The 25441-nt window shown below is 45.9% G+C and overlaps 1 protein-coding gene across 1 annotated transcript in view; it reads right to left on the bottom strand.

Annotated features, from left to right (window-relative positions):
* CASP6 (caspase 6) overlaps positions 1-25441 on the bottom strand; it is a 161127-nt gene that overhangs the window by 29404 nt on the left and 106282 nt on the right. The window contains exon 7 of the mRNA XM_069630880.1: positions 10687-10840. Coding sequence (XP_069486981.1) covers positions 10687-10840 — 154 coding nt within the window. The remainder of the gene's footprint in view (positions 1-10686; positions 10841-25441) is intronic.

Genomic DNA, 25441 nt, shown 5'->3' on the forward strand with positions numbered 1-25441 from the left:
TTGTGTATGGGATGTAGTGTTAGTATACCACACATCAGATTTCCTGTCCAGAAAAGGGTATAGGATTTGATTACAATCTCCACATACAATCAAATTGAGGGGGTTGCTGAGTAGTATATGATTTCTGAGTTGTTTCCAGAAGGAAGAATCTGCAGAGGTAGGTACATATACATTAAGAATTGTATAGGTTGTAGATTCTACAGATATATTAAGAATAACCCATCTTCCCAACTGGTCAGATGCCATAGATATAACTTTACATTTATGGGTTCTGTTAATTAGTGTAATTACACAATTCGTTTTCCCGTTGGCTTAACTTGAAAAAACCTGACCCACCCAATGTTGCCTTTTTACTGCTTCATCAGCGGAAAGATGTGATTTTTGTATACACGCTATAGAGGGCCTTTATCTATTGGAGTACTTTTTGTCTCTTAATGGGATTATGTAATCCTTTAACATTCCAGGATACAATATTTGGAGGCATCACTCAAGAAATTGCATAAATATGTAATGATATAAACAGTGATTCACATGAAACTAACTTTAAAGCATAAAAACCTGTTAGCATGTAAAAATAATACGAGTACCCAACAAGGCAAGGGACAACATGAAGGGAGTGAGACAAAAGGGAGGGGGTAAGACAAAAGACATGAAAATTGATAAAAGATAAAAGATAAAAAGAACGGTGGCGAACAAGAACCAGCCACACCAATCCATGTCCAAAAATGAAGAGATGGGGAAGGAGAGCCGAGGAAGAGAAAAAAGGACGGCCTACCATTCTCTGCTCCGATAAAGGATGTTACATTTCAAAATGAAGAACGCACGTGGTTGTAGAATTCATTCATGTGATGGGGTTAGAAGTATCCATATCAGACCTTTTGTGAGATTGGATATAATGTCTTAGATTCGTTGTGTTTTGAAAGGTTGAAGTCTGCCCATTTAACATAACCTTCATGATAGCAGGGAGGATAATGCCATATCTGGCATTTAATTGCCCGAGAGCAGGTCGGAAAGCCAGAAGGTCCTTTCTTCTTGCTGCCGTTATCCTGGAAACATCTTGTGTGATAAAGACCCTACTTCCTCCCCATGTTAACTGCTTGATTTGTTTTACTTTTTGCATAATAAGGGTGATATGAGTGTCTAGAAGGGCCAAAATAAGAGTTCTGGATGGACTACGAGTGCTGGAAGATGAGTTGCTGGGGCCAATACGATGAGCTCTCTGGATGTTGAGTTTCACTGAGGGCGGTAGGCTAAGAATTTGAGGAAGAAACATATATAGGATAGCAATAGGATCATCTTTCTCAATTCCTTCCGGAAGGTCCACAATGCGCAGGTTATTTCTCCTATTTCTGTTTTCGATGTTCTCGGCCTGTTGTTGTAGGGAGGCAACTTGAGATTCTAAGTTAGTGACCTTATTAGATACATCTTCTGGGTCACTAACTCGCCTTTCAACCTCATTCATGCGTGATTCAAAAACAGACCATTTGTTATCTAGTTGTTGCAATTTAGCATTTGTATCTTCTATAAAGGGCTTAAGAGCCCCGATTTCTGACAAGATGGTTTGCATGACAGGCTCAACTGTATCTTCTTTGGGTGTGGGAGGGTCACTCTTTAGTCTCTTGAGGGTAGCGGGAGATGATGCACATGCCTCTTTTGTTTGACCCTTTTTAGTAGCCATATTGTGACAATATGAGGATATAATGAAATATAGTTTGATAGAGCTCGGGTATTTCCCTACCAATATCCTTATTTCCTTTCTTCCTACTTCCTTCTCTCACCAGAATGATATAAGAGAGTGAAGCACTCAATACACTACTATATAGTTGTCACTAGATAGCCACCACATATCAGAGAAAAGACCATAAGGTTGGAGCACACACAATATAAGGCAGAGTATAAGGCAATAAAATGAATAAGATTAGTTTGGTCTTACTCTGTGGAAGCAGATCTCAACAATGAAAGTCATAGGAATGAGAAATATCTGGTAAAAAACCACTTGAAAAGTACTATATGGAATTTCAGCATTGATAGCAGGGCTAAATGTAAGGTAAATACACAAAAATAAAACGGCAAAATTCCATTGTTGTACAAAGAATTTCATCAATCTGAAGTAAATACAGTGCAAACTACTTGAAAAATAATAAAAGATTCATAAAAAAAATTGTCCAACTTAAAATTATGTGCTTAATATAATGGGAAAAAGAAAAAAACCCGTGTTGTGGAAGAAATCGCCTATCCCATATGAGGCGTGCTACTCGCGTCGTAGCAGCCGACCAGCTGACAGGAGACGTCGGCTGCCGGAATCATGGGATGACGCGGCTTACAGTCTGGCTTCTGGAGGATCCACACACAAACTTCCAGGCAGTAGTATTCCCCACTTAGCACCACAAACCTTCAGCACCATGCAGGGACCTCACCAGGACATATGCAGCAAGACACAAAGGTACGTTATGGAAGTACATAAAATTATAAAAATGCTTCACCGGAGTGGAGCACTGCAACTAGTCGACTGCTCGATCGGCTCAAAGCCATGCTCCCTCCCACCTTTTCTCATTCTAAATGTAACAATTATGCTACAAGGACAAACGTATCTTTAATGACTGGTGGCAGGGAACCTTGTTATTAATTTGGTGCACCTTTACGGCGGACTGTTTCCACAGCCCAGTTAAAGGCACCCCTGGGTGCTCATTTTACCAAAAAAGTCTTCTTTTTTCGCCAGGTCAGTGTTCCTTTGTGTTAATTTTATCTTCGGCGGATGTCATGTGGACTCAACCGCCCAACCTCCAGAGTGTCGTGAAGGCAGGAATCAATGGAGGAGTCCAAAACTCCGCACTCCTTTGTCTTCCAGCCTGACTGCAAGAATCCAGTTCAAACTGGGAGTCTGGCTGTCCTGAACAGACTGCCAACCCCTTCCCCCAAGTTTGAATGTTGCATGGCTGTTTGATTGGATGGGTTCCTGCAAAAAAGTCAGATCCTGGAAGCTGATGAAGTAGTAGACTACTGGAACTGAAACCGAAGTGGATGATGAATAAAACGCAGCTGAGACGATTTCCAACGACCGGAGAGCCTGCTGTGTAACCAGAGCCTGCCGTTACCCTTCCTTACAATCGACCTGGGAACTCTGAAACGTTGACCCTGACCAAGAGCCTGGTGGGATCCACTAGACTCAAGAAGACCTGCATTTTGAGTTATCCCACGTCATGCTGCGACCTTGCGGAGCTGCAATACCCCAATACCCTGGGACCTCGAGCTATCATGCAGTGCATGGTCTTCCGAATTCCAAATCTCGCTGAAACTTGGTGGGCCTCCTGCTGGACCCCAGAGACGTGAATCGAGCCTGAAAAGTTAACTCACCAGAGTGCTCGACCCTGCAAATGACAAAGAATCCAACCAGCGATATTCTGTCTTCTTCTGTGCTCCTGAAAAGATGCCAAATCCACAGAGCTGCGAAGAATCCCTTGCCTGAAGCCTTCTGTGTCGATCTCGGATGAAAAAGCTTACTGCTGGAATCCTCCTAGGGTGTCTTCTCTGAAGTCTCTGCACACTCAACTAACTCTAAAGTAAAATACGTACTTGTTTGAATAGTCTTCCTCTGGAACTCTGACTTTTTCCTGCAACTGAGCCCTATCTCACCCTGCCTGCAGCTGGCTCCTAGACCACTAGGGTAGGGCCTCTGCTTCAGAGAACTCGGAGAACTTATGTACTAGAATTGGTAAGGGCTGGATACTTTAAGGGGTTTGCCTTGAAAAGAAAACCAAGTGTTGAAAAGTTACTTACTCGTAAATGAATTAGTTGGTAACTGTAGCTCTGACAGTGTATGGTTACAAAATGTTATTACTTACCTTAGATATGTTTTGCCATTTTGAAATGTATATATAGGATTTACTTACCTTGGATAAGCTGTGTGCCTTCAAATAAGTATTCTTAACTGTCTCGCCATTCTAACAAAGTAGATAGAAGGTTAATTTACTCACCTGTAAATTGGATCCCCCTCTTCCCAAAAGTAATGCTGTTGGTTCCACTGTACTATTCCAGTTACGATATGAATGTAGGAGTGTCCCCAATTGGGTCTTGCTTCCCTTGACTTGCTGTTAGCCTGACAAGACCAAGACTGCCTTAGGTTATACTTACCTCCAAGTTGCTGATAGCTCCTTTTGAAAAGTGTATAGGTTTTACTTACCTCGCGTTAGCTGTATGCCACCCTAAAACAAGTGAAAGAGTTAGAGTTATTGCTTGCCTTAATCTGTGTTGAACTGATCTAAAAAGCAAACTCTAATAGTATATTACAACATTAGGTTTTACCTGCCTAGAATAGCTGTGTGCCATTCTTGAAGTGGTCTCAGGTGTAGCTAACCTTGGTCTGCCTAGAGCCATCCACAAATAATGTAATACGTTCTTACTAATCTTAGACACTGTGTTCCACTGAGCTGATAAGTAAGTACAATTGTGTATTACACCCCAAGGTCCGACCCCTAGAATAACTGTTATCCTGAATGTTAGGGAGAATTCTCAGAAAGTGCTAAATCCTTCCTTAGAGACCCCTAGCGCTTTTGCTGGACTCGAAGACTTTTTAATTTTTAACCTGGAGAGAGCGAGACCTTTTTCCCACTGTCTCATGTATTTTACTGTGATTTAAACACTTAGTTTCTTTTTGGGTTTGGAGTCGACAAACTCCATAGGTATCATCTTTGCATTGTGACACACAGCACCTTCAGTGCAGTGGCACGGGGGAGTCTTAGATTTTCCAAAGGTTTAAATACATTCTCTTGGATAAGCTACTGTTTCCAAGAGCAGTAAAGTGAAATTGACTTTACTTACAATTTGTAACTTTCTAGACCCAGCACACACTAGCTTACCATAGGGTGCTGGAGGGGTTACTCAGTATCCCCTTTGTCTAGTTTCTCATGTAACATTTTTATGTTACCCTTATTACAGATAATGGTTGGTGGCAGTGGTTTACTTTTTACTACCATTGTGTGTTACCACGGGCTGCGTTCGCAGCTGCAGTAAAGCACCAATGGGTGTCCATTTTGTCAAAATGGCCCCGGTCTTCTTTTTTCGCCATTTCTTGCTGGAAAGGTGCTTCTTGAGATTTTCTCTGTACTCGAAACTCCCTGTGCTTAATCCCCTTGGATACAGGAATGCACTCAAAGGTGATTGGCTGGCTGGCTGTCCGGCAAGGACAGCCAACCTGCTGTGTGATTGACAGATAGGCTGGAATGAATGCGAGAAACCTGCATAAAAGGTGAGGCTTTTTGGCTCGGAAGGCAGAGTCGACCACTGGATGAAGGAATCCAAAGAAGAACTTGGAAGAGACGCCTGCTGCAACTACTGGACCGCTGGTTTGCCCAGTGAAGCCCTGCTGCTGTGCTGAAGCTCAGCATTCACCTCGACTAGAGAAGCCCTGCAAGGACGACTTCTCCCCTTAAATTGGTGGGACCAATCAACTCCAAAGTGAACTCGTTTGGACATCCTCTCGGAGCTGGCTGTACTTCCAATGCTGCTGCTTGAACCAAAGTGCCAGGGAGAGGAACACCAAACAGAGTGCATCACTTTTAAGTCAGACCAGAGCTTGTGGAAGATCCTCCGGATTCCCAGTGAGTAGGACTGACCAGGCCTGAGCCACCTCAACAGAGTGCTGGACCCAGGATGCAAGGAAAGTCCAGAGTGGTATCCGAGAGTCTGTAGTGGTGCTATTTGCTGAGACGCGAGGAGCTGAAACTGCGAAGTGCTGCTGAATAGAAGTTTGTCCTTTTCTGCCGCTGACAGTCCCATTGCAGTGCTGGAGTCCCCAGAAGTCCTTCCTCTTGTCCCCACGACTGAGGCCCAGGAACAAAAGGATCTGTAGAGCTGCACAGAAGCCACCTGGAACCATTTCCTCTAACCAAAGGTACTGTAAAGTTTGAAAGGACTTACCTCTTGCTGTTGTAGTCTTACTTGATCTCAGTTCAGACTTGTCTTGGTTGCTTCTGTAGAATTGCTTGCATCATCTACCTCTCACAAGCCTCCCAGCTTGTGACCCTACATTGATTCTACTTTTTATACAAAGACTTCTAAAACATTGTGCAAGACTTTTACTTACCTGCAAGAAGTGCTTCAGCTCACCTTGACATTTGCCCAATTGACATTGGCTGGCCTGGCTCCATGAATGACTCTTCTCTCCTCTGCTTGTGCCTTACCTTCCCTCCAGGAAAGGGTTAATTTACTTTGCATTGGGGGGTTCAAAAGTACTTACCTGCTTCAGAATATTTGTGTGATCTCTTGTTTTATTCTGAAATCTCTTTACTTTAACACTTTACTTTAACACTCATCTCAGTATTGCTCTAAATGTACCAGTGATATATTAATGTCCACAGTGTCCTAGCTATTTAAGTCACCAGAGGGTGTAAAAAGTGTCTGTGTGCCATCCCAAATGGGTATTTACTGAATTAGACAAACTAAGAGTGTGCATTTTGGAGTGTATTTGTGTGTTACCATTATATTGCCCCAACCAAAGAAGGCTTATTCAAACTGACTGTTAAATAAATTAATAATTGTATGATCAAGAAACCTTGAGTGTAAGTGTGAATCTCTGTGTAACCACCCTACTGTTCACATTGACCCCTCTTGAGATAAGCCTGGATGCCCAGCCACACTACCAACCTGTGTAGTACAGACTTATACCAAAGGTTGGGTTCCTATTGCCAGGAGGTCAAGGTTGTTGTAGTACACCCAAAGGGTACTGCTCCAAATCTTGCCTAACAATGAATCAGAGTTATGGGAATTGCCACAATTTGGGACGAGAAGAGGACTCCTGCAGCGATTCCAGCAGATCAGCGTTGGAGCCAAGTGTCCTGTGTAGGCGTGCAGCCGACTGAAGACCTGTGGACGACTCCAGAAGAGGCCTGGTGACCTTTCCTTCATTTACCCCGGTGAAGCCCTGCTGGACGACCTGATCTGAGAAGACCCTTTGCAGTGCTTCTACCCTTGGACTGGTGGGACCAACCAGTCTTGACGTCTTGTGTTCCTGCAGTCCTGAGCCTTTGGAATTGTCCCTGCCCCCCCCCCCTGCCAGACCGACAAGCTTTAAATTGGGTTACCACGTCTAGAAGCGTTGCCGTTCTGGTTTTGTCTGGAACTTGGGTGGTCGCCAGCTTGTTCTACAAGTCGCCTTCCTGCCAAGCTTCAGCATCCCAGCATCAAGGGGATCCTGTCATGGAAGGTCTTCTTAAAACCGTGACTGGAGAGACGTCTTATGTCGCCCGTTTGCGGTGAATGGTGCTGGAACCAGCTTTCCCCCACCCCGTAGAGAGTCCTGAAGAGCCCTGCATCAGTGCATGCTGCATTTCTTCATCGGAAAGGGTTGCACTCAGCTCCTGGACCTGACCGGAATCCGCCTTGCACCCTCAGATCCTGGGCCTCCTCTACTGGATCCAAGGGCAGGAAAACGAACCTCCAGCGACTCCCAGTCGACCTGCCTAGTCACTTGGGAAAATTGAAGTCAGGGTGGTGAGTAATGGCAATACTTACAGCCACCCCCTTCTCCCCTATAATAAACCATAGAATCCACTTTTGTTTATTCCATTACTTCGATTGTTAAACATTTGTTCTAAAAGCCGTCCTAAAAAGATAGAAAAAGCATCTTACTTACCTGCTTGTTTAATTTTTCTATTGGTTTTTGGGCCTATAATAAATACAGTATTTTTGTACTTACCTGTCTAAGCAGAATTATGGAGTGTCTCACTGTGTGGACTCCTGACCACACTCACTCCTGAGACTAAGGGCCTCATAAAGAGGTTGCCGGTATCCTGACGTTAATACTGGCAGGATACCGGCAACCTGTATTACTGTTAGTGGCACTCAGTCTGGTGGAATTACCACTGGATTCTGAGTGACGGCAACAGTGGTAAATTCCAAATCTATGGGGTCGCATAGGACTCCATGGGGGGGATTTGCCTATATTACCAGCACCAGTAACACCGGTGCCGGTAATACCAGCTATTCTTGCTGGCGGGGTGGCGGAATTACCTCCAGCTCTTGGCTGAAGGTAATTCCGGCCACCGCAATGACAAACTTGGAGTTTGCTGGTGTGGTAACGTGCCAGTAAACTCAATTACTGGAACATTATTACTGCATCGGCAAACTCCTAATGAGGCCCTAAGCCTTGACCACTCTCCACGCTTACCTTGATTGGGTTTGACTAACCTCTCAGAGTTCTCCTATTTACTATAACTCTGGCCAGATTTTAGAAATCCATCATAACAGCAATGACTCAAATTGCCTGCCTCTAGAGAAGACTGAAGATAAGATGCAGAGAGTAGAGTCTCCACACAGCTCGGCCCAAGTCTTACCAGCTGGTGGATTAAGGTTCTAGATTTGCTAAATCTTAATGAAGACAAAGCCATGACAGCTGACTAATAGCAATTAGTGGATTCTGAAGCACTGTGCCCTCCAATGAGGGTGCAGTAGTGAGAGATCAACACACAGGTGGCATTTTTGTTGCTTCAGCCATTTCTTCAAATGAAAAGTGGAATGGAGAAAGGCCTCACTAGCCGTAATGCTAAGAGCAGTTTCCTTGCCTCAACATAAATCTCAAATGGGTCCGTCGGGATGTCAAAACCCTAACTCTAGCCCTCACACTAACAACTCAATGTAAAGTGCTAAGGGCTGTCTTCTCGGCGATTTTCTTCAAAGTTATTTTCAAAGTACCAAACACAAAGTTCCAAAGAGTGCAAAAACAAACAAAGTTCCACAGGGGTCAAGAGAATGTCTCCCTTCTCTTGACTTCTCACAGTGATTACCAGGGGGAATGACTCCTTACCCTTGTTTCCTTTTCTACTTCCTTGAAGATCTAAGAGAATGTCTCCCCTCCTCTTAGCTTTGCCACAATGTTCACAATTCCAGGGGTTCTCTCCCTTGTTGCACAGCCAACCAGGTTCACTCTTCTCCCTGGTACTGTGATTAAGAAGAGGAGTAACAACTGTTCTTCTTATGTGGGTGCAAGACCCAGACATACTTGCTTTCCACAGTTCTCCTTCTAGGTAGACTTGGTGTACTCTCCTGCTAAATCCAAACTATTGCATGGCCAACTTGGTTCACCTTCCTCCCAGGTACTGCGACTAAGAAGATGAGCAACTGATGTATTTCTCTCTTATAGGTGCGAGTCCCAGACTCGCCAGTCTTCAACACTTTTCTTTCTTGGTAGACTTGGTTTACTCTCCTACCAAGCACTACCATGTATGACCACAGATGTACATGCTTCTTCAATATTACTTTCCGGGGTTCAGACCCTGATTTAAGGGTATTTCTCCCCTTCTCTGCTTGCCACCACCTCTTTTTACTCTCTGAGCCCCAGACCATAGGTTCGGGGTAGTTCTCCCCCTTTTCTATTTGCAACGGCTTCATCAGCTTGTCAGGGTCAACGACCGTAGGTTTGTGGTATTTCTTCCCCTTTTCTACTTGCCACCACTGTTGGGCTCCGAGCATCTTCCTGCTCCTTCACGTACCCGTTTTCTCGGTTTACAAGAGCATTCGCCTTCTCCCAGCTTCCTCCGTCAACCATGGGACTTGTGGTGCTTGGGAAGGCTTTGTTTGGTCTGCGGTGGCTCCTCAGCACTAACCGTCCTTCAGGAAGCCGTTGCACTTCCAAAGGCTCAGGACCGATTGTCGCCTGCGCTTGCCAGCCAGCAGTCCCTGCCTGCGTCTCAGGACCAGCTCCAGAGCTCTCGGCACCTTCCTGGGCGTCCCTGCTTTCTTACCGTGCACGGCAGACAGTGCTTTTCCTCACGGCTCCTTAGGGAGGACTGCTCCTCGTGTGAATTCCTGCTTTTCTTTTTATTCTATAGCTGGTTCGGCTAGATTGAATAGGCTGGTCTGCTCACTGTGATTCCGCTGGGTGTTCTTCCGCATTCCACACATCTTCTTCATTGCAGTATATTTTTTTACAATGTCGTGAGCATTCTTTTTCATCCCAGTACTGTGTAGGGAAGGACAAACACTTCTACTCTGCTTGCTTACATAGAAGTATGGGGAATTCCAGGACTCTGGAGAGGTTAAGAGGGTGAGGGAGCTGGGACAGTGGTAGAATATACTGCATCTCTCCTAGGGCAGGACATCATCCCTCATCCCATGAGGGTTTTCCCACATGCTGTGATCCTCCCATGGTGCACCACCCCAAAGGGGATTGTGGCCGCACTGCCCTGGCCACACGAGAAAGGTCCTCCCCCATGGGAGAAGGGACGAGATCCACATATTTGTTGCACCTCCCCACTCACCTGAAGATTACACGACATCTGTAATGAGATGCAATTGGTTGGGAGGCAGCAGGGAGATAGGTTACTTGATTCCGATGGGAGGAGTTCCATCAGGACTTCTCACAAACCACCAATGCTGTGGGAGAGGATCTTCTCCGAATTGATGACATCAGCTTGAAGAGAAGCCTGTCTAAGGAGCTTCCTGCAGTGCCGATCAATCGTCCCTTTGTAGCAGGCTACAGATATGCACCAAATCTGAGCGTTGTGATCATTACATAGTGACTTGAAACTCTGCATGTCGCCAAAAACATCGCCACATTATGAACATTGTGCCACTTTGAAAATGCTGAGATATTCTTTAGTAGGTGACAAAACTAAATAATGCTGTGCACATATCTAAGAGTTACAATAACAATCATTTACAATATCATTAGACATAAAATGTGTTATGTACCTTCAGCCACAGAGTAACACATGAGAAAATCTGCACCCGCTGGCAATGTGTACACCGCAGCAGCATCCACCTGAACTTCATTTAGTAGCTCATCCTTGCTGTCAACACAATCGCTGGCAATCACAGGTTCATCGTGTGTCTCGCCACGGCACGCCTGATAGGCAGGGAAATACATACTAAGTCAATATCTGCCCTCTGGGACAGCAAAGTTACCTTCTCATCAATAGCTCAACAGTACACTTCTGAGAGAATTCCATTTAGTAAAATATACATGCCCGAACATTCACAAAGGATAAGCACAGGTAGTTAAACATTTGTCTTTTTCCATTACGAGCAGACGTACCTCTCCCATCATGTTGCCTGGTGAACAAAAAATATACATTTCAGAGGTTAAAATTACACTTTCACCCAACCTTGCAATACACCCCCCCACATTGTCACAAAGTACTAAACAAAATGCTCGCCTGAAGCCATTTAGAATCAACCAGAGCCACCTTACTACATACTCCGTCTTGAAGCAGCATGTGGCACCTTTTAGTAACCACCAACAATACATAAAATGCACAAGAAAGTCAAAAAGGGCTCCTTTTTTTCTCTCTACCCAGTTTCACCACCGATTGCATTCTATATAGATAGGTATGAAATAAGTAACCCCATTTTATATTTAACCTGTCTCCCTTTTTAAAGAGATAATTGATTTATTATTGACTTTTACAGCACTCTTATCCGAAGTACAAAATATCAATCTAAATGCTACAGTAAGTTATTTATTTTATTTTATGCATTTGTGTAGCACCCAAACCCAGAGGTATCATGGCGCTTGTACATAGTATGGAGGTATGCAGATGCAGTCTGAACAGGTCAAAAAAGATGTGCAGGTTAGTTATATTTGTTAAATAACCAGGTGTTCAGGAGTTTTCTGAAGGCAGGGTGTGAAGGTTCATTCCTGATGTGGATGGGGAAGAGTGTTTCACAGAGGCGCTGTGACTTCGAACTTGGTAACACCAGCTCTTTTAAGATGAAATCTGGGCATTTGAAGAGCGAGGCTGGAAGAGGAGCGCAGAGGGCGCACAGTCGTTTTAGCTGACATGCGGGTGACGAGGTAGGAGGGGGTGTTCTTGTGCAAACAGTGCGTGATCGCTAAAGTTTGGAATTCAATTCTCGCTTTGGTAGGTAGCCATTGTGCCTCTTGTCTCGTGACAGAGATGTTGTCAGAGTATTTTAGGCCCAGTGCTGCCCATAGGGTCTGGTTTTGCAGAAGTTGTAGCTTGGAGAGATTCTTGGAGGAAGTGCCAGAGAAAAGCACATTGCAGTAGTCAAACCAGCGAATGCATTGCTGGGACATAACCAATTGATAACATTCAGAGGGATAAACGGGCCCTCTACACTGTGACAGTGCCATGTACTCGAAAGCGCAGTCAGTGTTCCGGCAGAGCGGATGCAAATGTAGCACCAGCCATTCATCGAAGCAGTGTGATACAAGCATCTAACAAAAGTCAACAGCGTTCCTGGGAGGAGACTCGGCCGGTGTCTCAAGTTGAAGTAATTGACAGAGCCACGAATCGAGGAGTATCGCAGAGCATGGGCACTACAGAAGTGCACAACTGTGGCCTCACAACAGCTAGAACAGTACTGTCCCCGGTGGACGCTGCTACAACTAGGCGAACTCAAGCGACACTTCCACATGACCGGGGCAGATCAGACACACTGATTAAACCTCACAATTGACCTAAGTATTGAAAGGTGATGGTAGAGATTACCGCAGGCACAGCAGACTGTCACTAATGCACGTAGCTACCCTCTTACATGCACACTAGATTGGAACCAAGCTGCCAAAGAAGCAGAGTAGAAGACTACAACAGACAATCACTGAAGGGTTCCGCTCCCCAGGCACCCACTTGGGTGCCTGAGGAGCAGCATGGTCAGTGGCTGAGGGCACAGCAGTGCAATACATGGAGGTAACAATGGCGTCTAAACTGGGTAAAGCCAAAGGGAAACAACAGACTATGGACAGCTTTGCCAAACCAAACCGAAGGGCGAAGAATGCATGGAGAAGTAACCACGATGCGCAACGATCTACAGATCGTGGAAGCCACCGTAGAGGTAAAGTCGTCATGGGAGTGCAAGATCGATGCTGCCATTGCAGAACTGATGTCCTCGTTAGAATTTAAGATTGATGCCGTCAGTGTGGATGTTAATCTCTTGCGGCAAGATGTTAGGGCGCTAGCAGAATGTACAGGGGGACTAGAAAAGGAAGTGAAGGCTAACACGAGCACCTGCACGGCGAACGCCAAGGAAGTTTCCACATTGCAACAGAGAGGGCACAACCTAGAGAGCAAAGCGGAGGAGGCAGAAGGAAGAGCACGCAGGAATAATATACGTATAGTGGGGCTCACCGAAGGAGAGGACCCGACAAATTATATCAAAAATATGCTGCTGCAGGAGATTGGAGGTGGGTCGCTCACCCAAGGGTTCACAGTAGAGAGGGCGCACAAGGCCCCAGCTAGAAGACCACTACCGGGAGCCCCCCCTCGTCCGATCATCGGCAAGATTCTGAACTATAAAGACAAGTAGAAAATCCTGGAGCACTTTTGCAAAGGGGGAACGAGAAGCAGAGCGTCAGTGTCCATCACGGCATACATGGATTACACCTTCTTAGTACAAAAGCAGCGTCTGAGCAATGTGTCGGTGAAAAGAAGGTTACGTGAGGCTGGCTTCAACTACATGCTGCTATATCCAGCGAAGCTGAAGGTCATGCACAAAAACAAGGCGCATTTCTTCGAAACTCCAGAGGATGTGACAGCATGTTGGATGCAAGGAACTGCCCGGCAGGAGCGGATGACCAGACAGAGCCGAATGGATAAGTGAACCTGCATTTTCCTTGAGACGTACTTTTAGACAAAGCAGATGTGGTGGGGTAATGATTAAAGCAATGACAGTGGGCCTCATTACTAGAAAGGCGGCCACGGAATGTACGGTGCCGGTAAGGGACCAGCATCGTACATTCTGGGCCGCCACATTACGAGGTCTGCCAGCGAGTCCCACTCTGCACGCCTGGTCAGACCAGGATGCTAACAACGGGCCAGTCATTAACGGGCCCATTGTTAGCATCCTCCCCATTCCCATTGAGCCCTATGGGGGCTCAAATGGGAATGGGGATGTACTGGGTCCGGGTCCCGCGAAAGGGAATTACGGGGCCCTCCAAGGTTGGAATGGCCTGGTAAGTCCCCTTTTGCGGGACCCGGACTCCAGTTTGGAGGTTGCCATGCTGCTAAAAGCGGCATGGCTACCTCCAAACTCGTAATGAGGCCCAGTGACTTTGGGACTGGAGTATAACGCAGAATATATCGAGACTAGTGTGAAATTTTCACATAAGGGTTTAAATATACAAAAACTGTGCAGTATACGGTTGGCCTAATGCAGGAGACACAGGTGCTGCTTCGGGGTACGCAGCACTAGGAAACACGCCATCACCCCCAGTAGTTAATTAGGATAAAGGTAGTGCGGTATCCTCCTGCTGAGCTCAGAGTATTGGCAGCTGACAGAGAAAGGACTAGATGCGGGCCTTGTAAAAGTATATTTTGCATGAATACCGCCGGATAGTAAGCATTGGCCTAAGCACATTCGCATCGCACTGTAAATTGTATTTGAATGAACCTGAAATACTGCCATTTTAAGTTATCTGCCATTTTGATTAACTCCTGCTTTCTGTCCCATGTTAGAAATTGTGTTTTCGGCTCCAGCAGAGCAAAATGAACATTGTACTGTGTCAACGTAGGTAAACATGCTGAAGCTGCTGAAGTGGATAGTTTGTCCTGCACTAAGGAAACCTTGGAGCTAAACAAGAACCGAACTAATCAGTAATTTAGATGCCATCTGTACTAACATTGTCTTCCCCGTTCAAATAGCGAAACAGAATGATAAATAACTGAACATGTGCTTTTGCAGAAATCTTTGTTTTCGCTCCTTGAAACTAAGCTGACTTTAAACTTAAGAACAAATGGTAGACAATAAGTAAATTAAATAAGGACTGTTACCTTTGTGTCCAATGTTTGAAAAGCATATGAAGTGTTTAACAGAAAACAACAAACTATTCAAAGAATGTTTGAACATGTATTAGTTATGTGGAAAGGCTATGTACCCTAGGTAAATGTGTTACACGAAGAGGGGCTGGACGATGTGTCCGGGATTGTAAGAAAAAGTTATAAATACTCAATGTCCAGCACTCTCTCATCTCACAGTGTCTGCCTGCACACATTGCAGGGTGTTGAGAGCCAGAAAGCTGTTCTGTAAAATAAAGTGTACTTGTACCATAGTACTCATGACTGGCGTATTTCTATTATGTGTTATTAAGCCTCGATATTCTTTTAATCTTTCAGATGGTGCCCGAATTGGGACACTCAGGGTTGATGTCACATTGCTAGATGAAGACGAGGCTGCCGGACTGGGATCGGAGAGTGACGGGCCCCTGCAAAGTGAAACACGATTCCTCTGCAGTACTGCACGCCTGATCCCTGGACAGTGAGCAGCGTTTAGTAGGATATCACAACGAGGGTCCCCATATCGAGGCCTGTTTTGCGAAAACACCAGCCACGACGATTTGTAATCCGATCAGACCCCTTGGAAATTTGAAATCGGGTGAGTCGTGCCCAGATTCTTAAGTCCTGATATTGGTTGCAGTTTTGTTTTTGCAAATACAAACAACGCCAGGTAAAGACAGTGATTTGATATGCCTGGGAAATTGGCATCCTGTTTCAGGGTATTATTCCGCAGAGAGAGAGAGAGACAATCTTTGAAACAAGGCCAACCGGCGCCACCCGATGGGTCGCCGGCTTATTTAATGTATTGTAAGTATGGCCTATGAACTATCGTATTTAATGAAATTTGGCACAGGCAGACCAGACATGTTCCCCAACTTCAGTGGCCAGTCTTTTGTAATTTTAACATTGCCCGCCTAGAGCATTTAGAATCTGTATTGTTGAGAAAAAGGCTAGGCCTGCAGCATTTGATGCAGTTAGAGATTGGAGGAAGAAAGCTATGCAGCTACTCAAAATAGAGAAAAGCATGCACGTAGACACATGACGAATGCCGAGAAAGCATTTTTGCATGATCAGCAGGTACAGTCAGAATCAATTAAAAGTGTGGATAGGGCTTTTCAATTAGATGTGCAAAAGATATATCCCTCTCAAGATTATCATACATCAGATGGGTTATTTAATAAATTATTGAATGAACGTAGAACTGTTTCAACTGCAACACCTCCTTATTTGCCTCCTCCCGTTGTTGTTCCCCCTCCTGCACCCTTGCCGACAGTTGCCGTCCACATAGCTCCGTCTGCACCGCCAGCGGTATTGCCTCTGCTATCTATTGACTCTTTGCCAGGTGGTTCTGCTCCACCTGTAGTGGTTGAAGGGAAGGGAGCACATCCAAGAATAGTGACTTGTGGCACATTATCTAAAGGCAGAAAGAGAGAATTGTATACGTGGGCTAAAAAGTACATAGAAGAGGGTTCTGAATCAGGAGTTTTAGTTGCGATTTCTGACCAAGGAGGCATTCCTGAACAGAATATTTTGATAGCATAGATGGGAACGTATTTAGTTGACATATGGAGTGATTTAACGGACATGAATGTCCCACAGGGGTTGAGGGATTTGTCCGCTCAAGAGACACTGCAGAGAAAGTATATGGGCATGTAGAAAAGGTATTTGAGTTTAAAAGGGAGCTAGATCGATTACAGGAAGATGAAATGGATGATAATGAACGGCAAGCTTCATTTGGTGATGCTGTGGCGAAGAGGATTACATTTCTCTATCAAAACAATGTAGTGAGAAACTAGTAAGTGTTCTCTGTAAAGTACTTATTGAATTGGTGAACCCACCAATTGTCAAAGGTTTTCATGGTGAGAAGTGGCTGGCAGCCTTCAGACAGGGCACAGAACACACAAGCGAAAAATGCAGCCATGTTACCAAATTAATGTATATAAGCAGTCTTTTCATTACAATGGCACATTACTTGGCTGCCGTACAGTAAAATAGTTCATGTGCATCCATCTTCCTTTCTATGCAAATATCGGCAGAAACAATCATGTATGACATCACCATTGCACATTTTTCAGAGCCAAGAGGGGTAGGGGGAAGATGTTGTACAGTGTGGGTGATGTACAAGAACCATGGGGGACTCCGCAATGGATGGGGGTGAGGGTAGCACTGGCCTGGTCAGAGAACACTCTCATGACTCTTCCCTCGAGAACGACGTGATCCCTGTTGTGGTTTCCTGGGAGAAATGGGCTGCATCCTGGAGGTGTCTGCAGAGGGTCTTGTGATCAACCAGGTTAAAAGCCGCAGACAGGTCCAGGAGCAAGAGCAGCGCTGGCTTTCCTTTGTCTGTAGTATCCTCTATTTTGTTTTTCAGGTCGATTAGGGCAGTCTCTGTACCGTGGCGGGGACGGAAACCTAATTTTCTCTTGCCTAGAATATTGTTGCTTTCCAGGTAATGTTGGATCTGCAAGTAGGTAGCTTTGTTTAATATCTTAAGCAGAAATGGAAAGGTGGTTATGGGTCTGTAGTTATTCGGTGAGTTGGGGTCAAGGGAGGGTTATTTCAATAGTGGGCGAACCCAGGACTCTGAGAGCTGGTGGGATAATGCTGATGAGAATGAGGCATTAATGAATGCTGTGAGGAACCGGGCTAGTGTGTCTGCACAGTCTTTGATGAGGGCTGCAGGGCAGGTGTCGCCCTTGCGAGCTGAGGGCTTGATGATATTGATATTTTATTTATATGGCGCTCATACACATGTGTTTCAGAGCGCGACCAGGCAAGGGAGGGGAACAGGGGAGAAAACAAAACAACGATCTTACTAGGCCCAGTGACATTGAGAACGCGCAAGTGCTTGGGAGAGGGTGCGGGGAAAAAGTGCAAGGGAGGGGGGAGAAAGTGGAAAGTGCAGAAATAAATATTGATAAATACATGATAAAAACAGCAAATAAAGAAAAAAGTAGTGCATCCAGCAAGTGCTAAATTGAGGGAAGCAGACAGGGTAGGTCAGGTAAGTGCAAGGGATGAAGAGGGGGGACTGTGTGGGTACAGATACAGACCCCAGTGCAAAGGGGGGCCGGGAGGCAGTGCAGGAGGGTGGAAAAGATGAGCAGGAGCCTGGTCCCGGTGGACAGAGGGTGGCCAGGTGCACAGTACCAAGAGAGACCAGAGTCAGCGGAGGAGAGGGGGGGCGAAAGCAGAAGCAAAGAGGATGGTCTTAAGGTGCTTCCGGAACCGGAGGTGGTTCTCCTCAAGTTTTAGGGTTGTAGGGAGGCTGTTCCAGAGGGAGGCCCCAGCTGAAGAAAGAGATCGGCCCCCAGCTCGTTTCTTAGAAAAACGACTGAGCCTGAGGGAATTAGAGGCAGAGAAGCGGAGAGATCGAGAGGGGAGGTATTTGCAGAGGGATAGCTGAAGGTATTTTGGACCCAGGCCCCAGTAAGCCTTGTGGATAATGCAGAGGGTTTCGAATTTAATCCTTGAATGCACTGGGAGCCAATGAAGAGATTTCAAGGCTGGAGAGATACGATCCCAGGGCTTAAGGCCAAGGACAAGACTCGCAGTTCTGTTCTGAATTAGTTGCAGACGGCGGAAAGTAGAGGAAGGTAGATTTAGAAAGAGGCTGTTACCGTAGTCCAGCCTAGAGAGAACCAGAGCTTGGCATACCATGAGCTTCTGTGGGAAGGAGAGGAAAGGTAGAGTACCTCTGAGGAGGTGCAGTAGGAAGTTTGACTTTTTAGAGAACTCGGAGACGTGGGCGGAGAAGGAAAGGGTGGAGTCAAAGATGACCCCGAGGTTCTTAGCCAAACAGGTGGGGATGGGTGGAGGGCCCAGGTAAGCAGGCCAGAGGGTGAGGGGAAAGGATGGTGAAGGTGTGCCAATTAGGAGGATCTCCGTTTTACTGGCATTCAGACAAAGGTCATTGGCGGTGCACCAATCTTGAATGGCAGTTAGGCATTCAGAGATAAGAGTGTGAGACGAGGTGGCCGAGGGCAGCCTGAAAATTAGCTGAGTGTCGTCAGCGTAGCACTTGAAATTTGAGCAGAAGATGGCAATGCAGTGGACGAGAGTTGCCAGGTATTGGTTGAAAAGCCAGGGTGAGAGGTTAGAACCCTGAGGGACACCACAGGTAGAGAGGAAGATGGGTGATAGGAAGGACCCAAGTTGGACCTGGGAGGGTCGGTCAGAGAGGAAAGAGGTCAGCCAAGCCTGAGCCTGATCAGTGATACCCAGGTTATCACGGAGACGGTTGAGCAAGATGGTATGGTTGACTGTGTCGAAGGCAGAAGAGAGATCAAGGAGGATGAGGACAGAGGGAATGTTAGAGTCAAGGTTGGAGAGCATGTGTCCACGGATGTTCAGGAGAGCAGTTTCCGTGCTTCTGGCTGCTCTGAAGCCAGACTGGTGGTCGTGGAGACAGCCAACAGAATCGGAGTGAAGGTTAAGCTGGGAGATGGCCAGCTTTTCCAGGAGTTTGCACAGAAAGGGAGTGATGGAGATTGGGCGATAGTTAGCGGGATCGGAAGGTTCCGCTGTGGGTTTCTTGAGAAGAGCATGCACAAGGGAGTGCTTCAGCGAGGAGGGGGGGAAGGATCCAGAGGCAAAGGAGAGGTTGCAGAAGTCAGCAAGGGCCGGAGCAAGGGTGTCAATATGGTCCTTGATGGTTTTGGAGGAACATGGATGAACCTGTTTTGATGAGGCTTTCATAGATCGGACTTGTCTAGCGACCTCATCAGGGGAGAAACGAGGAAAGGATGAGAAGGAGGGTGGGGGGGGGTGTCTGAGGGAGGGTCAGAAGGTACAGATGTAGATGGGGCGAAGGGGATAGGGAGGAGAGGGTGGATAGGATGTCTTGAGTTTTAGAGATAAAGTGAGAGGCAAGGGCATTGCAGAGAGCCTGGGAGGCAATAGGGGGGTAGAGACTGCAGCAGGGTTGGCCAGCTCCTTGCAGATTTTAAAGAGTTCGGCTGAGTTGTTAGATGCCGCAGAGACACGGGCTTGAATGTGTGCTCTCTTCTTAGTGCGAACAGAGTCGGTATTGCCTTTGGAGCAGGCGACAGGCCAGTTTGTCAGAGGATGAGCAAGAAGTTCTCAATTTCCTCTCAGCCGCCCTGGACTTACTTTTAAGTGTGGCTAGGTCAGAATCAAACCAAGAGTTGCACTTGGCTTTGGGCTTCAAACGGATCCTCATGACAGGGGCAAGAACGACGTCTAGAGTATCAGAAATAGAGGAGTAGAGAAGGGCCAGGGCTGTGTCAGGGTGTGAATCAGCCAGTGGGGGTGGGGGGTTAGGGTGAGAGAAGGTGGCAGCGAAAGCCTCAACTGACACGCGCTTTATGGGCCGGATGTCCATGAAGGTAGGTGGCAGTGTAGGGGTAGGCTTGGCTTGGGGGGAGGAGAGTGAGAGATGAGAGGAGAGGAGGCAGTGATCACTCCATGAGAGTGGGGTAGTCAGAGAGGTAGAGAGGGGGAGGCCAGAGGAGATCAAGACATCAAGGGTGTGTCCTGCAGAGTGTGTAGGGCTAGAGGGGAGGATGGAGAGAGAGAGAGAGAGGGAATCGCAGAGGTCACGAAAGAGAGGAGATGAGGGACAGGGAGAATCGAGGTGGATGTTTAGGTCCCCAAGGAAGAGGAGTTGGGTGGTTGCGACCAGGAGGGCGGAGGAGAGGTCAGCCCAATCTGAGAGAAAAGAGGTTATTTGACCAGGGGGCCCGTAGAGAGTAGCAATAGTAAGAGAGTGGTTAGGAGAGATAGAGAGCCTGCAGACAAGGCATTCGAATGAGGGGTAAATCTGAGTGGGAATGATAGTGGCAGGAATCCACTCCTGGAAGATCAAGATCAAACATTGATGTGTTTCATAATGTCTAGGACTTCAGTTTCGGTTACTTCTCTAAAGGCAAATGGCTTTCTGTCTTTGTTGTGTTGGTTGAGGACAAATTCAAGATGAGCGTGGGTGTTTGGCAATGCAAGAAATTGGGAGTTGATCTTTTTCCCTGAGGGTATCTATTTTAATCAGCATGGCTGTTTGAATATTTTTGCACCAGGTAGCATCTTTGATGGTTTCCTGTGTGTTAGTGGGTGGAGCTGACAGTTCTTTGAAAATTGCAACGAGTTAAGCAATGCTTTTGTAGGCTTGTAGCATGGAGTCTGTGGGGCAAGTCTGCCATTTGGTGAGGGCAGATCGCTTGAAGGATCTAAGATCTAGTAGTTCTTTGGTGACCCACGAGTTGGCATGTTTCTTGGATTTGGCTTTTTGTTTCTGTATGGGGGCAGTGGTGTCGACTGCTGCTTGGATGGTGGCGTTGTAGCAATCTGCTAGGGCTAGGGGGTCTTTGGAGAACGGTGGCTTGAGGGCAGATGACTATGAGAGGAAGGAGCCATTCTTTGGTGAGGAGCTTGTAGGATCTGGCGAACGCCTGGGGTGTGAAGGTGTTGGGTTTGGTGGTGGCTATAGTAGGCAGGTGGAAGTGTATGAGGTGGTGGTCGGTCCACTGGCGGGGAGTGTTGGAGCCGATATCTATGTTGAAGTTATGGTCAGCTATCCAATCTAATATGCAACCTTTTGTGTGTGTGTAGCGTCGCTGATTTTCTGAAGGAAGCCCAGATTGTGGAGGGCCTTATAACGCACTTTGCTTGTCTTTTGGGTCCTTGAGTCTGAGGTTGAAGTCGCCCAGGAGAATGGTTTTGGTGTTAGGTTTTATATTGTCTGCTAGATGGTGAAGAAGATTGTTTTGGAAGTCTAGTAGCGGAACAGGGGGAGGAATAAATGATGTGGAGAGATCGTGTTGTTGGGTGAGTGAAATTTTGGCAGACAGGGCATCTGAGTTTTCATCTGAGAATGAGTTTACTTGTCGAATGGCCAGAGTGTTTAGAGATGAGGGCCACTCCCCCTCCTTTGTTACCAATTCTGTCTTTGTGCAAGATGGTGTACCCTGGTGGGAGGGCTAGACCTATGGCCGGGTCAGAAGCTTCATGTAGCCAGGTTTTGGAGATGGCGAGAAGATCGAGATCAAGGTCACTTATCAGGTCTCCAATTTCAGAGGCATGTGCAGGGAGTGAGCGTGCGTTCATCAGAGCGTAGTTGAGCCGAGTGGAGGCAGAGGATGAGTTTTTGGAATGGCTGGGGTAGGGTGCACTGGTATCTTGGTCTGTGCTTAGTGGAGTTTGGTGCTTGTGTGTGGGTGGAGGGAAGGGTTTTGGGGTTCCTTCCGTGGAGTGATCTGGACATGGCCTGACCCCTGACCGGGCACCTAGGAGTATGTTTCTCAGGTGGGTAGGCATGGGTTGGGTGGAGTGTGGATGGTGTTCAGGTTGGACCTGCGGCTTTGCCTGTCTAGAGTGTGGGGGTCGTTTTTGGCTGAATGGTAGCCTGTGCGCTGGCGTGGCATGCATGGTGGTGAGGAGGGAGGGTAGGGGGCGTCTTTATGGAGGGTCACTCTGTATTGCATGTTGGCTGATGGAAGGGTGCTGTCTGAGCAGATCGATTGACTATGGGTGCATGGGCACGCTAGTAGGGGCTAGGATCGGAATCTGGTGTCTGCGAGTGGATGCCAAGAGGCTGGGGATCTAGGCAGACCTAAAGCAAAGGCAAACACATGAGCATACAGAGATATCTTGCCAGGTATTGCGCTACAGGGGCTGGAGCTTGAATTATTTCAAGGGATAGTACAGAGTGATGGCTTATACACAATTGTTAATGCTGTGGCTGTGCTGGGAAATACATCACACCAAATTACGGCAGTGGCAGTGCAAGGCAGTACATTTCAGAATTTCGGCTGTGGCAGTGCAAGGCAGTACATTTCAGAATTACGGCTGTGGCACTGCAAGGCATTACATTTCAGAATTACGGCAGTGGCAGTGCACAGCAGTATAATTTCAGAATTACGGCAGTGGCTCTGATTTTGTGAGTATTTGTGGTTTTATTAAATCGCAGATAAATCTGTGTATCTTCACGTATGGAATATTGGAGGTTTCATTCAGAAAGAATAGAATTCACTAGTTCAAAATAAATAATATAAAGCAATGGGAAAAGCGACACGCCTTGAGGACCCCCACAGGAGATTGGATTTGAAAAGCAATTTCCCAAGTTTGACCAATTGAGTATGATTTGTCAGAAAAGAGCAAAACCAACATAGTGCATTTTGAGATAGACCTGCAATATCTTATAGCCTGAACACAATCAAAGGCTGACGAAACATCCAGCATGATCATTATGGTAAAAGCACCATTGCCAGCATATTTCAGTAAGCTAAAATTGTGGCTGGCCACAGCAATCCTGCTACTAGTCGTTAGGTTTGTAGCACACCTGGGTCTATGGAAGGTTTCTTCAAAAGAGGGGTATCCGTAGAGGACTTAAAAGCCCCTGTAACGACCCCTTATTTAAGTGAGACCCCTTATTAAAGTGAAAGATTAACACATGTAATTACCAAAATCAACCTGAAAATAATGGGGTCATGGTTTAAATTAGTAGTTTTAGAGTCAACATTAAATTAGCGTCGGGAAGCTTGGAGAAAAATCGTACAGAGCTTTAGTCTCCAGAATAATCTCTGGAAGAGGCATAATCAAGGATTGGCTCACTTTTTTTGAATTTCCTGCTGGATTTGATTGATTATTTCTACGAAAAAATGAGTGAATGCCAGTTTAGTCATAGGCAGAGCTCTAGGAATTATGTTGTGAGGATTGCAAAAATTACTAATAGTTGCAGTAGTGTCCCAGGACTGTAAATGGTACTGTTCCATTTGTTATGTAAAAAAACAGGATTTTGCCACAAAGATTTTTTTTGTATAGGTTTTAATGCCAGCTTGGAGGAAGCAAGGGATGCGATATCCCTGTATTTTCTCCAATTCTTTTCTTTCCTACAATAATCTTATTTAAAACTCTCAGGGTTGCGGTATAACATGAAGTGTTGTGTTTTTTACACTTGACCTTTATAGCAGCAAAGGTATCACAGATCATTTGTAGATTAATCATATCAGCTGAAATGAATTCTTCACAGAATGTATTGATTGTGGAGGATAGCAGGACATAGCTAAGATCTTGCACTGAAATCATTGCAAGGTCCTTAATGGTGCGTAAACACATCTTTATAGGAAGTGACTTATTCATATGCAACGCAGGTAATTCCGGGATAATGGCAATCAATCTAGGATAATGATCTGACTGTGTAACTGACAGTTTAAGAATTCCACGCCGGAGCCTCTAAATAAAACTATGCCCAGACAGTATCTCAATATGTGTGAAGGGGGAAAAAAAACAATGAATCTATGTCATCCCTGTTTTATGATATTTCATGCCAAATGTTGAAATCGCTGAATAAAACTAGTCCGTCTCAAGCCTTTAAAGGCCACACAATTGTTAAAGCTTTCCAAGGTATTTTGTGCGTTACTGGGAGGGGAGTGATGATAACTTTATGGGTCATATGATTAATCAATTTAATGGTGACGCTTTTGGGAAGCGATACATGAAACAGGGCAGGGCTACTGTCCCTGAACCATGTGATAAACACTATATCTAGGCCTGTTTGTAATTGCAGTGGCTGATTTGGTTGATCATTGCGTATGGCCAATCTCATGTTAAGCAGTGTGGATTTGATTCTACTCAGTCATTTTATGATCAACACCTTTCAGATCAGCTGGTTTGTCTGATACTTGCAGCATGCCAGAGACCCTAATCTGGTTCACATTTCTCAACACCCAAGGTTATTATTTAATGATCAGGTTTCTCTTGTGCACGACAATCGATTACACAAAACAGATGAACGACGACTGTTAGAATTAATTTTGTAAACAGAGTCATAGTTGTATCAGATACTTAAGGAATACCATTTCAAGGCCCAGGATGCCAGTAAAATGACACACGCCTAAAGCGCCTTTCAAAAGCTACATGGGAAATGTAGTGGCCAAACACACAAGGTAGCACAGAGTGCAGGATCCAGCAGAGAGCAAAATGCTATTGAATGAAATCTAAGCTGCAGGGTGCCATTCAATTTAACAAAAGGTAAACAGTTAAAATTAATAACCTTATAACAATACATCAAGTCAACAGGAATTAAGTAGCAGCACAAAGGAAAATAGCAACAGTGTTTAAACGCAAAAGTGTATGGGCTGACTTCGCCCTTGCCCTTGCAAGAAAAGAGGGGCCTGAGTGCCCTTAAGTCACTGGTCCCAATACATCCATTTTCAGAAGGCTAGCAGGCTTTAAACAAACAAAGTATTAGCAAAGTCAACAGGCAGTTGTAAGTGTCTCATAGTTTAATAACAATGAAAGTAAGGTTATTGGGAGATGCTCTCTCAATCCAACTACCTTAAAAGGAAGTCCAGGTGAGGATCCTTGAATTCTACTGATCATGGTTCAGGCGAGGGAGAGGTAGAGCAAGGATTTCACAACCGTTAAATCACTTGCAGGTTTGTGGTGGGAGGGGTAAAAACTAGCATGCTTACTCACCCCCTGTACTCCGATTCACTCAGGAACAACCTTGGAAGCTCCAAAAATCACTGGGCCCTGTGCTGTGTCTTGGTTCCCTTAAAGGAGGTCTAGGGTTCATCAGGTTGTGGGTGCAGCTAGTCGGCGGCTCTTTGCTTTGCGCAAGACTGTTCCTGGCACTGGCCAGCTGGATGACTGGCACAATGAAGAAGGAACAAGCACCTTTTTGATAACCTCAGAGAAACCCCCCCCACCCCCCTTCCCTCACCGGACATAATGAGGGCAGTGATTAGCAATGGCCA

Source organism: Ambystoma mexicanum, chromosome 6q (genome assembly GCF_040938575.1).
Source record: "Ambystoma mexicanum isolate Mex_15411 chromosome 6q, UKY_AmexF1_1, whole genome shotgun sequence".
Lineage (NCBI taxonomy): Eukaryota > Metazoa > Chordata > Amphibia > Caudata > Ambystomatidae > Ambystoma > Ambystoma mexicanum.